Source organism: Notolepis coatsorum (genome assembly GCF_963971535.1).
Source record: "Notolepis coatsorum genome assembly, chromosome: 2".
Classification (NCBI taxonomy): domain Eukaryota; kingdom Metazoa; phylum Chordata; class Actinopteri; order Aulopiformes; family Paralepididae; genus Notolepis; species Notolepis coatsorum.
Genome location: NC_140166.1, coordinates 127,933,413 through 127,948,008, shown reverse-complemented (window position 1 = coordinate 127,948,008; position 14,596 = coordinate 127,933,413). Strand labels below are relative to the sequence as shown.

The 14,596-nt window shown below is 40.3% G+C and overlaps 1 protein-coding gene across 2 annotated transcripts in view; it reads right to left on the bottom strand.

Moving 5' to 3' along the window:
- lipeb (lipase, hormone-sensitive b) overlaps window positions 1-14,596 on the bottom strand; it is a gene marked incomplete at its 3' end in the record, with an annotated part of 133,143 nt that overhangs the window by 83,432 nt on the left and 35,115 nt on the right. For both annotated transcript variants that reach the window (XM_084307333.1, XM_084307334.1), the window contains one exon: window positions 1,072-1,313. In XM_084307333.1, coding sequence (XP_084163459.1) covers window positions 1,072-1,313 — 242 coding nt within the window. The remainder of the gene's footprint in view (window positions 1-1,071; window positions 1,314-14,596) is intronic.

The window sequence follows — 14,596 nt, the reverse complement described above, 5'->3', positions numbered from 1 at the left end:
AGGGACATTTATGAACCTCAGGGAATGTATTCCCAGTGTCAGAGATATTGTGTCTTGTTACTATGCTCGAGTAAATTGTAATGACCCAAAAGGAGAATATCCTTTTTTTTTCGTTGACAGTTAATAGCACCATGCTAACATTGACCAGACGTGAAAAATTGCCAGTGAGCTAATTCAGCACCTTCTTCATATCAAGTGTACTAGTAAAGACCTAAGCAAATTAATAAAGGGCAGATGATTTACAGGGGTTTTGTAGATACAGTACAGAATTTTGCCATCCACATGCAATTTGAAATATGAATATAGAATATCAGGACTGTAAATGACCTTATTAGGTTCAAGTCATAGATCTATGGATCTGCCAAATCTCCTCTTTCCAATGGCACAGAATTAAATCTGGATTTAATACCACCAGGCGCCCATTACAGGGCAGCAAAGACCGTGAATGAAATCGCCTGTAAGTACAGTTACTCTTTTTTTTTTTTACTTTTTCTCCTTTTTTCTATTTTTCCCCCAGCCCAATTTAGCCGTGCCAATTCTCCCCTCCCCTGTCTTGAACGTTGCTTGCATGTGCCCCCCACTGGCCGGTTGTAGGGAGGATAGAAGCCTGTCACATGTCCCCTCCGATACAGGCAGCCAGTCGCATATTTTCACCTGCCAGCGCGGACTCTCATTTGGCGAGTTGTAACGTGTGGGAGGCTCACACTGCCCCCGCCATTTTCCTGTCTCTGCTGTGCAGGCGCCCTAACCGACCTGTAGGAGTCGCTGTTTACAACGTCCAGATTACCACCCTTCAACTTCCCACCCGCTAACTCTGCCAATTGAGTTAGTATGACGGCCGGCCCAAGCCGGAGGCAACGCCGACAGCCGGATTCGAACTCGGTGTCTCTTGCGTTGGTGACGAGCGTAATGTCCGCTGCGTCACCCAGCCCGCCTGTACAGTTACTTTTGTATGTCCATAGCTCGGCCATTCTGTCACCAGATTGCGACACGTTTTTTCCTAGACGTTCACAGAGAGGTAAAGAAACAATAGACATTGTATTTCATGGCAATACCAAAAAGAAGCCATACCTTAACCAGAGAGCGGTAGCCGTTGGCGGGTATGTGCGGGTCGAAGTCAAAGTGGTGATAGATGGCGGCAAAGCCGATGATGACGGGCTCCAGGCTGTGGCCGTGCTCCTGGATCAGCGTCATGGACTCCACCAGCCGCCGTGCCGCCTCCCCCTGAGGCCCCTTGGCTCCTCCTGAGAAGAACGTGGCGTTCTCCTCACACACGCTGTACAGGGCGGCGAACACCGCCTTGGTATCCATCACTAAAGACACACAGACGAGAGAGAGGCAGAGGCAGAAGAGAGGACGTTATTCATTATGCTTCCATTCAACAATCTGCAGATGCTAGAGGGAAATTACTAAAAATAGTAGAACATTGTACGGAGTAATTGTTACAAAATATATCCAAATAAGTTTAGTTGTTTTAGAGCTACTGTACAACCTGCCTGAAATCAAAATAAGTTTAGTTGTTTTAGAGCTACTGTACAACCTGCCTGCAATCACAACAGGGATGTTTTACCCAAAACAAATTACCTTTATAATGAACTAAAATCTCATTATAGCCTAATTAACTCGCTCCCTTGTGTTATTATTATAGTGTAATTAGGCTTTTGATTCAAATAAAATACAATAAAAATGACAGGGTGTGTATCTCTTTACAACAAATTGGTTTTAAAAATGTTCTCAATTGCAAAAAAAACCCATTCAGCAAGTAGGCTATAATGAGCAATATAAGCAGAGTCGGCTGCCATCTATTCAGCGCCATGCCTGTGGTTGTAATCAACACGTAGATACGGATACATCCTACTTAATCTTCTCTTACTTCTAATAACTAATCCCCCACACGCAGTCACGCACACAGGCTCATAGGAGCTCATTGGCTGAAACATGTTAGGCAACAGGCAAAATTAAATGATGTAAATCCAGCCTAAGCAGCGGAAATCCACGGAGATCTGAGCAGACATGCATGTGACGCTTTGCTTACAGTAGCACCCTGCACAGCAACAACACTGCATCACTCTCAACCTAGCGGTGCACGTACAGTCGTACACCAACCATATTACGTGACAAACCACAGTGAAGTTAATTGTGTATTGGATATTAGGTGGACATCATTTCTCCATCTCCAATAGCTCGTTAACAAAGCATGTAAGGGCACAGTAATGAATACATTCATAATTGGCAAATGATTACAAAATTATATTTCTAATTTTGAGAACTGTGGCCCAGGAGCACAGTGGGCTTGTTGTACCATTAGACCCCTGTGAAATAAGGCCTGCATTTCAGGGCCAGTGGCTTTAAATCAGGGATGCACAATATATTCAGGGCCAGTGGCTTTAAATCAGGGATGCACAATATATTCAGGGCCAGTGGCTTTAAATCAGGGATGCACAATATATTCAGGGCCAGTGGCTTTAAATCAGGGATGCACAATATATTCAGGGCCAGTGGCTTTAAATCAGGGATGCACAATATATTCAGGGCCAGTGGCTTTAAATCAGGGATGCACAATATATCTGTGACCATATTGGTATCAGCCGACGAGTGATTTTGACCGATGTGAACAACTGATTATCTCCGTCTAGCTGCTACACTGCCGTCACTACACTGTGGACTGAATGTGCAATAAGTTACTCTGTCACTCATTCCCTTTTTAAGATTCTTTATTTTAGCATGAAACTCTCTCAATATTTTAATAATCGGGGCTAGCAAAGTACAATTTCCATTGTATGGTGTAACCGTCTGTGCATATGACAAATAAATATCTTGAATCTGCTGTTGTGTGTATGTGTTTTTCTTTTTCTGTGATGCACATGATTGTGGGTATTGTTTCAGTACAAAATTGTATTATCATAGGAATTAGTTTTATTCATACAGATGATATCAACATCAGTAATATCAGTTATCATCCATAACAGAAATGTGAATATCGAGGCCGCTGGGTGGCGCAGAGGACATTGCGCTCGTCACCAACGCAAGAGACACCGGGTTCGAATCCGGCTGTCGGCGTTGCCTCCGGCTTGGGCCGGCCGTCATACTAACTCAATTGGCAGAGTTAGCGGGTGGGAAGTGGAAGGGTGGTAGTCTGGTCGTTGTGAACAGCGACTCTTACAGGTCGGTTGGGGCGCCTGCCCAGCAAAAGTCAGGAAAATGGTGGGGGCAGTGTGAGCCTCCTACACGTTACTCCTCCGCGCTGGCAGGTGAAAAGATGTGACAGGCTGCCTCCACATGTATCGGAGGGGACATGTGATGCAAGGCTTCTATCCTCCCTACAACCGGCCAGTGGGGGGCATATGCGAGCAACAACCAGGACAGGGGAGGGAGAATTGGCACAAGAGGTAAATTGGGATGGGGAGAAAAATCACAGAAAAAAGGAGAAAAAAAAGTAGATAACAAAATAAATAAATTAATATCGGTTATGGTATTGGCCAAAATCTTCATATCGGCGCATCCCAAGCTTTAATGGTTTAAAGTTACTGGGCCTGGGGAGCCAGTGGAAAGTGTAGCTGATCATCAAGCCTTGTGAAGGATATGTACGTTTACAGTGTCTGATGAACTCATGCTGTGCTGGCGTGTGTCTATAGCATTTTGTGTTGTGTTGCGTTTTGACAGAAGTTGCCAAATTATTATTGATATACAATGACCTGGTGTGAATTATAACACAATTCACCAAAGCACCCCAGCACTACAAAAGAGACACATAAAGTGGGTTAGTAAACAACATGCATTGTAAGGCAAGACACTGCTGATACCGTCCACTGTGTGGACCAATACATACCCTTCAAGTTCACAACACAAGGTATAGGGGCTCAATAAGGTACAGAAATCAGATCCCAATGAGAAAGGAGACCATGTAGAAAATGTAATGAGTAGCCAGCCACCAGTATGGGTTTAGAGCTAACAGGTCCACCTCGATGGCAGTGATGGAACTGGTGGAAGAGATCTCAACTGCAATAGACAACAGGGAATATACTGTGGGGGTGTTCACTGATTTAAATAAAAGCGTTCGACACCATTGACCATGGATTGCTTCTAAAGAAAATGGAGAGGTATGGTGTCAGAGGAATTGCACACTCATGTGGGGAACTAATGAGATAACTGGGGTTGCAACAAAAGTGCAACTAGGGCTAAACACCCAATGAAATAAAATAATAATAAATAATTATGCTTCTTAGCAGACTTCTTAGCTTAACATAACAGACCTACAGTAAGTTTGGGGGAACTAATGGGATAACTGGGGTTGCAACAAAAGGGCTAAAAACACAATGAAATACATCCCAGGGAACTAATGGGATAACCGACTGGGAATGTTGTTTGCTCCTGACAAGAGTCTCAAAGTCGTGGTGTAGACAAAGCAACTCTGAGGATGTGCTCAATGTCCAATCTGTGTATCGGCTTTGTCTTCAGCTGGACCAGAGCCGAGAAGCCACTTTCACAAAGAATTTTTTTTTCTTACACACACGGCCCCGCGACCCACTTTTGGGTCGCGACCCACCAGTTGAAAAACACTGCTCGAGAGGGGTAAGCATCCTGATTTCAAAGACAATATCATTTAAACTTTCAAGACAAATAGTTGATAAAGATGGTAGATATAATTGTCAGGTCTTTTACAAAATGAAAAATGTACTTTAGTAAATGTATATACCCCTAATACGGGACAGAATACTTTTTTGTCAAAGCTGAATCTGGTGCTGGCAGAATTAGCAGATTATCCCATTCTGATGGGTGGGGACCTAAATTTAGTTAGCAATGCCTCGATTGATAGGTCTGGGCGCCCCCTCCCACTAGACGGAGCATTGTCAAGTGCACTTAAAGAAATGCAAAACTCACTTGCATTAACCGATATTTGGCGTGTTGTCAACCCTGACACACGTGAATATACTTTTTACTCCCACGCTCATAATTCATATTCCAGGATTGACTATTTTCTCTTCTCACAATCCTTGGTGGGTAATGTAATTGATTGCAAAATTCATAACATACTTTTATCAGACCATGCGGCCCTGTCAGTCCTTTTTACTGCTGCTGTAATTAACAATAAAACCAAACAATGGAGATTTAATAACTCCTTATTGAAAGATCAAGTTTTTGTGTCTATGATTGAGGAGAAAACACAGGAGTACATTAGTATTAATCTTACATCAGTCCAGTCAGTGCAGACTGTATGGGAGGCTTATAAGGCAACCTGTAGGGGCTGGATTATAAGCTACTCAACAGCTAAGAAAAAGGAAAAAATGGCAAGGAAACATGGTCCGATTACTGAACTTAAGTACTTGGAATCTAGTCATATGTTGGACCCTGACAATTTAGAACTGAAAAACGCAGTGTTGGTTATAAAAACAGAATTACAAGTCTGGTATGGAGTCCCATTAAGGATACCAATTGAGCACCACAGATATCACAAATTCTTCTATGAAAGAGAGACATCGAGAGGCTTCGTATCCGATTTTTATCATCACTTACTAACGTCTTCGTATGGAATCCTTCCCCTAGACTCAGTCTGGAGGAGGGATATACCAGACTTGGAAATAGATTTTGATTGGCAAGAAGTCTGGGCAAACGTTCGAATTGCGTCACGCAACCCGGACCATCAACAAATTAATCTTAATTATATTCATAGGACATACCTGACTCCTATCAGATTGAACAGAATGGGACTTAAACAAGATTCTCTATGTTCCTTATGTTCAAATGGGGATGAGGGTACATTTATGCACATGTATTGGGATTGCCCACCGGTTAAAATATTCTGGGAAGAAGTGACCCAGCAATTATCAGAATTCTTATTTCTGAACATACCTGTACATCCCTCTGTATTGCTGTTGAATGATGTTTCTCAGTTAGCAGCCCCTATACAGCTAAAGAGACTAGTTTTATCCGGTCTCACAGCTGCTAAAAAGTTGATAGCATCACAATGGATTCAACCGGATAAAATGTGCCGGAAGGTATGGGTTATTACCCATCTCGATGTGATTTATCTAGAGATATATACAGCAAGAATTTTAGGTGTCAGTGAAACCAACATTGCAATCTGGTTAGAAGTGGTGGAGAGAATAAAAGCTAGCATATGAATTGTAATGCCTGGTTAGAAGCGAATGAAAATGGATGGATTATCCAAGTGGGGGTCATATGTATGTAGTGTATTAGATAGCAATCTAGGTATATATCTCGTAAACTACATTTATATTGATTCAAATGGTGATTTACATTGGATGTTTACTGTTAATGCTTGTGTGTCTAATTTTATGTTATGTTTTAAAAAGAATACAAAAATAAAATACAAAAAACAAAAACAAAAAACAGAATTACAAGCAAAATTTCTACATGAGGAAAATGCATTTGCCCCCTTTCAGTTGCGTCGAAAATATTATGAATCTGGCGATAAGGCTGGTAAAATGCTTGCTCTCAGACTGAAGCAGCAAGAAAATCGTCAATCAATCTCTAGCATATATGATGAAGATGGCTCTTTGATTTGTGATCAACTTCAAATCAATCAAGCATTCACTAAATTTTATAGCACACTGTATAAATCAGAATGTTGTACGAGTGAAGAGGAAATGGAAAAACATTTTCAGAGATATAAATCTCCCAACCCTCTGAAGAAGAAAGGGAATCATTGGATGCACCTATCCTGGAAAATGAAATTAAATCAGCTATCAAATCCCTCTCAACCGGTAAAACGCTGGGTGATGATGGCTATACAAGTGAATTTCTTAAGTGTTTCCAAGTCACTCTTACACCACTTCTAATATTGCTGTTTAATGATGCAATCCATGCCGCTAACCATGCGGCAAGCTACTATTTCAGTGATTCCAAAACCTGGCAAGGATCACTTGCAAATGTGAAAAAAATGTCAGACCTTTGAGTATTTTAAATAATGATTATAAGTTGTTTGCGAAGGTCCTTGCAGGGCGATTGGAAAATGTTATAGCCTCATTGATTCATATTGATCAGGCTGGCTTTGTACAGGGTCGTGTAGCTTCAAATAACATGAGGAGGAGACTTCCGGTTAAGCTACAACATGTAGCACACGCATTTTGCAATTGCTCCGCTCCCACTAACGCTAATTTCGTTTAAAAACATTATTTGGACAGTAAAGAAAGAGAATAGACCACATCGTATGTATTGTTAAGACCCTCTACTAACCATATCAAAAGACAATATGGTTAAAGGTGGAAAGAAGGCAGAGAAAATAACTACGGCAACTTCAACGGCGCAGGACGTAAAAAAACGAGAAAGACGCGTCCTAACCGTCGCTGGTTCTGAGCCGACGGCGACAAGCTCCGTGGAGGAGAAGGAAGAGGACAACTTACCGGGATCATCGATTACGGTCCCCGAAAGAGAGTCAATAGAGACCAACATAAAAGAAGGTACAGATTCAAGCTCCGTGAAAGGGAGAGCAGCCAGATTTATGGATTCCAACGTCACTGCATCTATCTACCATATGCCGCCAACTGAAGAAAGCAGAAATCCACCCGATTTCAACACACTGATGGTAGAACAGTCTAACCTGATGAAAGAACAGATGGTAGAACAGTCTAACCTGATGAAAGAACAGATGGTAGAACAGTCTAACCTGCAGATTACACACATCAAGGCGCTCGAGGCAAACGTCGATGCTAAATTCGATCGCATCGAGGCTAAATTCGATCGCATCGATGAGAAATTAGAAGAAGTCAAGAAAGCGATCGATGCACAGTCAAAGCGAATCACGACAGTGGAGATTTCGGTGACAGAAAACACAAAAGCAGTCAAGGCGAACGAAGGTAGCATGACAGAGTTGGGAGAAGAGATGGAAAAAGTGAAAGATGAATACCGGAGGGAAATAAAATTGCTTAAAAACGAAGTGATGGAGAGGCAACTAGAAACCCATCGTTACCACAGGCGGAATAACATCCGCATTGTGGGGCTTGATGAATCAGTGAACTGCGATGACATCAACTTTCCAAAAGAGTTATCAACGATTTTGGAAAACTCCGATCCAAACAAAGTGCCAGAAGTGGAACAAGTTTACAGAATTGGTTCCCAGGGGCAAAATATCAACGGGCCGAGAGTCATCATTGTCACTCTGCGGAAAACTACAACAAGGGATGAAATCATCAAATATGCTCGCAACCAACGTGGGAAGCTGAAGTATGGTGATAAACCAATATTTATCTACGAAGATTTGAGCAGAGAGGCCATCATCCGACGTCAACCATACAAAGATGTGATGCAAAAGCTGTACATAGCCGGCTACAAGCCAAGGCTAGCATATCCGGCGCTGTTATCATACTTGGGCAATAACGGCCGCAGGTCAGGTCCATTTACACCCTTTGAAGCTGAGGATTTCCTGAATCAAAATGCAGAAAATAACCCAAAGCATGACGAAAATGCCGGAATCAGTTAAGCCTCTCTCTAAATATATACCAGTGTTGGAATGACTTTATTGTGTTCATCAATGAGGTCATTCCACCAGTGTTGGAATGACATTGTTGTGTTCATCAAAGTAGCAAACGATATGCAAGTCGTCTATAACAAAGTGTACTGTGTATAATACGTTTCATAATACATTATAATTTCAGTCTCTGAGGGGACAAATAAATATCAATGCAAAAAGATCTATCTGGAATATTCTGGGTTTATCGCTCAAATGCCCTGGGTCTCTTAGATCATTCTGGAATGTAAAATAGTCTAGGCACTAGTATATTCTACAACCTTCTAGAATATAAGGCACCATGACAACGAAGCATACAACTCTAACAATAACATTCGGTGTGCATACACATAGCAGATAATAAATTAAACGAAGTGCAATCAGCCCTTAATAATACTTTAAAATTATCCACACATAAACGTATGAGCACAGCAAGGTTATTCTAACAATTTAAGTAATCACTCCATTAAAAGCACATTGAAGCGCTAAAAGGCGCTGCTTTTCTATCTTATCTAATCAGTTAAATCGGTTCTAGTGGCTTCTCCACGTTGATAATTATTTATCTCTTATTCCTTATCTATATCTTTCCATTGATTTTTATTTTATTTAATTTTTTCTTCTCATTACTCTATATTTTTTAAATATAATTTAACTTACATTGTTCTTTTCCAATGTTCTTCACATTAAGGTGTCAATATTACTATATATTTTTTAAATATATTTTAACTTACATTATTCTTTTCCAATGTTCTTCACATTAAGGTGTCAATATTGATCTACAATCTTTTCCTTTTTTTTCCCCCCCACACGTTGGTGGAGGGTTCAAAGGAATATGTCGATAAAGGTTTATTCTCTTTTTATTTTATTTTTTATTTTTATCTTTAGGTTATTTATCACAATACTTCATTACAGTAAGGGAAGGCGCAAGACCAAAAGCGACATTCTATTGCAATAGAATGGAAATGTTAGATCCTATGGCAATGAGCATAGGAAAATTAGGATTACAATGCTCAGGTTGGGCAATCCGGTGGACCATGGGAGAAAGTCAATCGCGGAGGATGTGTTCTTGGAACACAGGCATGTTCGACTTTCTGGGAGAGGGGAAAATAGGGGATTTTTATTTGTATATATATATGTTTTTAAGCTCAGCTCTCAACGGGACCTCATTAATTGGATGTGCATCTATTGTAGCTTCATACTCCAGAAACATTACCAAAAACTACACGAAAACATGCATAGACTATGGCTAGTTTGAATATAATGGTATGGAACACCGGTGGGATAAACAAACAACACAAGCGCAAAAGCGTGCTTACACTGATGAAAAAAGAACATGTGGACGTGGCTCTATTAAGCGAAACGCACATTTTAGAGGGAGACATAAATACGTTAGCGGATAACATATACCATAATATTGGTCACTCTTCTTTTGCTACGAGAACTAGAGGGGTAGCCATAGTCGTCAGACGCAAATTAAATATCGAATTGAAAGGGGTATGGTCGGATGCTGAGGGGCGCATAACTATAGCTAGGATTATACACAATAACAGGAAAATTGCATTGGCAGCGGTATATGCCCCGAATTTGTACGAAGTGGGTTTCTTCACTTCACTAACAGGAGAAATGTTAAACCATCCCGAGTACTCATATATAATAGGTGCGGATTTTAATGCCATTTGGAACCCAAGGATGGACAAAACTTACCTTTCCTTCTCCAGCGAACAAAAGAATTCATCTAAAGCATTAAAAGATTGGTCGAAATCAACAGGAGTAACTGATTTATGGCGTTCACTTAACCCCATGACCCGCAAGTACTCCTGTCGTTCGGCGAGACACAACACACTATCCAGAATTGATTACGTCTTTGCATCCCCGAGAATATTTGATAAATACGAAGTGGAAATGACACCCAATGCGCTATCAGATCACTGCTACTTAATCCTGAAAGCAACATTTGGTACACTATCTACCCGGGCCCCAAGATGGCGTTTTAATTCGATGCTGCTTAACAACAAGGAATTCATTACACAAATTAAAGAAGCTCTCACAGTATTCCTACAAGATAATGCTAACTCGGTGCAAGATCCCAGAATATTATGGATGTCGGTAAAGAATATGATCAAGGATTTCTCGGATAGATTTACCTCCATATTGCGCAAAAATCAAAACACAAAACTGTCTGAAATGGAAACGCTTTACTCAACGCTTTTTAATTCTTTAAAATACAACAACTCTACTAGACTAGATAACCAAGTTAACATTCTAAAGACAGAGATCAAAGCAATGTACAGACAAAAATCGGAATTGCAAATACGCAGCACTAGACAACAGCAGTACTTCCAAGGTTCTAAACCTAGTCACCTATTAGCCATGCGACTAAGAATTAATGCAAAATTTGCAGATATAACTGCCATTAGGAAACAACAAGCTCTAGTAACAGAACCCAAAATAATAAACGATACATTCAAAGAATTCTACTCCGATTTATATAACTCAGAAACGACCTTTGATCAAGACAAATTAGACACATATCTTAATCAAATTACTCTCCCTAAACTTACGGATGAAGACGCTAAACAGTTAGAAGTACCGATCACATTAGAAGAACTCAAGAAGGCCATATCCGGAATGAAAAACGGCAAAGCTCCGGGAATTGACGGTATCCCATCAGAAATGTACATTTCTTGCTGGGACATATTTGGACCCTTATTACTAAATATGATCTTATACTCAGTCAAAGAGGGAAGCTTCATTGAACACCAAAATACCGCACTCATTTCAGTTCTTCACAAAAAAGACAAAGACCCCACTGAATGCGGTAGTTACCGTCCTTTAAGCCTCCTCGGAACCGATGTCAAACTGTACTCTAAGATATTAGCCATCAGATTGCAAAAGCATATGACGTCTTTAGTTCATACGGACCAAACAGGCTTCATAAAAGGTCGCCTGATCAATGATAACATAAGGCGAATACTGCACGTACTAGATACAGACAAAGAGGACATCACACCTAAGGCGATACTATCCCTGGATGCTATGAAAGCATTTGACAGGTTGGAATGGTCGTTTCTATGGGCAGTATTGGAAAGGATGGGGTTAGGAAAAGGTGTCATTGATATGATTAAAGTACTATACAAGGACCCATCGGCCAGGATTACAACAGGCACATTCATCTCCGATATCTTTCCGGTATCGCGCTCAGCCAGACAAGGTTGCCCTCTTAGTCCCGGACTATTCGATCTATCATTAGAACCTTTAGCACAATTTATAAGACAATCCCAACACATAGAACCAATAGTAATCAAGGGCACACATCATAAAATTAGTTTATATGCGGACGACGTAATATTGTTCATGCAAAACCCCAACAACACATTGCCGCTTATACTCAAGTTGATAGAGAACTTTGGTGATTTATCGGGATTTAAAATAAATTGGCCTAAGTCGGCTTTTCTTCCTCTTAACACCAGTGCAAAAAAAGAGACAACCCTCCCAGGTGCGATACCCATGGTCAAACATTTCAGATGCTTGGGTGTGGAAATATTTCCCACCATAAGACAAACGGTGAAGCACAATTACACAAAAATACAGAACAAAATCAAGGACGACCTGGACAGGTGGGCAAAACTTAAAAACTCAGTACAGGCAAGGGTATCAATAGTTAAGATGGATGTATTACCAAGAATCAATTTCTTCAGCTCAATGCTTCCGTTACCTCCTCCAGAGGGCTACTGGAAAAGATTACAAACCTCCACATACAAATTTATTTGGAATAACAAACCACCTCGCATAAAAAGATCCACCGCACAGAGAAGTAAAGCAGACGGTGGCATGGCAGTCCCAGATTTTTTGCAATATTTTAATGCCTTCACATTAAGACCATTGAAGAAGATATGGTTTGACCCCGAGGCTTTGGTATCTTGGAGAAAATTAGAAGAAAACATAGTAGCCCCACAGAGATTGAAAGACATAGCATACACTAAACTTTCAATCAAGCATTGTGAGCGAGAATTTGGCCCAATAATAACCCATGCAATCAGGACATGGCGGGAAACACAAAGGACATTTCCTAACCATCAAGTATGGCATAATCACACTCCCATATTCAATAACAATGCTCTCTTAATGGGAAAACGACCTATAAGATTCCCTGTATGGGAAGAAAGAGGCATACACTCATTAGGGGATATTTTTAATAACAAAGGCCTCTGTAGTTATGTCGAAATATGCATAAAGTTTAACCTCACCGAGTCCACATGGCTTTTTTACATACAGTTACGACTTTGTATGAGATCTCACGGTGTTCCATTACACATACCAATTGAACACCACAGATACCACAAATTTTTCTATGAAAGAGATACATTGGGAGGTTTTGTATCAGGTTTTTATTATCAATTACTAACGTCCTCGTACGAAACCCTTCAACTAGACAATGTCTGGAGGAGGGATATACCAGACCTGGAAAATGACTTTGATTGGCAAGGAGCCTGGGCAAATGTCCGACTTACATCAAGGAACCCGGATCATCAACAAATCAATCTGAACTATATTCACAGGACATACTTGACTCCTATAAGGCTGTGCAAAATGGGGCTTATACAAGACTCCAAAATGCTCCCAATGTACAAATGGGGACGAAGGAACATTTATGCACATGTATTGGGACTGCCCACCAGTTAAGGCATTCTGGAAAGATGTGTCCCAACAATTATCAATACTCGTATTTTGGAATATACCTGTACACCCCGCGGTATTGCTATTGAATGATGTTTTTGAGTTTGCAGTGAACCCACAACTAAAAAGATTGGTTTTATCGGGTATCACAGTAGCTAAAAAACGGATTGCATCACGTTGGTTTCAACCGGAAAAAATGTGCCGGAAAGTGTGGTTTCTTACATATCTCGATGTGATATATCAAGAAATATCAACAGCAAGAATTCTGGGGCTCAATGAATCCAAAATGTTAATGTGGTTAGAAGTGGTGGAGAGAATAAAAGCTAGCCTATAATGGTGATGTCTGGTTAGGAGGGAGGGATAATGGAGGTACTATCCAAGAGGGGGTCCGGGAGGGGGGGGTTTGAGCTGGAGCATGTGTGTAGGGTTTTAGAAAATAGGTATTAGGGGTATATTATATACTAACATTTATATAATTGTAACTTCGCTGGATATACACGGTATACGGTTAAAATGTTATTATTGACTATTTTTGTTTTATCCTGTTTCTGTACTTGCATATATTTTAACTACCTTTACTGAAAGTTTCATTATACAGTGTGTGTTGAGTACTGACTTTTAATAAGTTTTGTTTTGCAATAATAAAAAAAAATTAAAAAAAAAAAAAAAATAACATGAGGAGGCTAATGCATGTTATGTCGAGGGCGGGGGCCTCCCAGCCTCCAGCGATGGCAATATGGCTGGATGCTGAGAAAGCCTTTGATCGAGTGGAGTGGAAATATCTGTTTTTTTTTTTTTTTTTTTATTATTTTTTATTATTGCAAAACAAAACTTATTAAAAGTCAGTACTCAACACACACTGTATAATGAAACTTTCAGTAAAGGTAGTTAAAATATATGCAAGTACAGAAACAGGATAAAACAAAAATAGTCAATAATAACATTTTAACCGTATACCGTGTATATCCAGCGAAGTTACAATTATATAAATGTTAGTATATAATATACCCCTAATACCTATTTTCTAAAACCCTACACACATATGCTCCAGCTCAAACCCCCCCCTCCCGGACCCCCTCTTGGATAGTACCTCCATTATCCCTCCCTCCTAACCAGACATCACCATTATAGGCTAGCTTTTATTCTCTCCACCACTTCTAACCACATTAACATTTTGGATTCATTGAGCCCCAGAATTCTTGCTGTTGATATTTCTTGATATATCACATCGAGATATGTAAGAAACCACACTTTCCGGCAATTTTTTTCCGGTTGAAACCAACGTGATGCAATCAGTTTTTTAGCTACTGTGATACCCGATAAAACCAATCTTTTTAGTTGTGGGTTCACTGCAAACTCAAAAACATCATTCAATAGCAATACCGCGGGGTGTACAGGTATATTCCAAAATACGAGTATTGATAATTGTTGGGACACATCTTTCCAGAATGC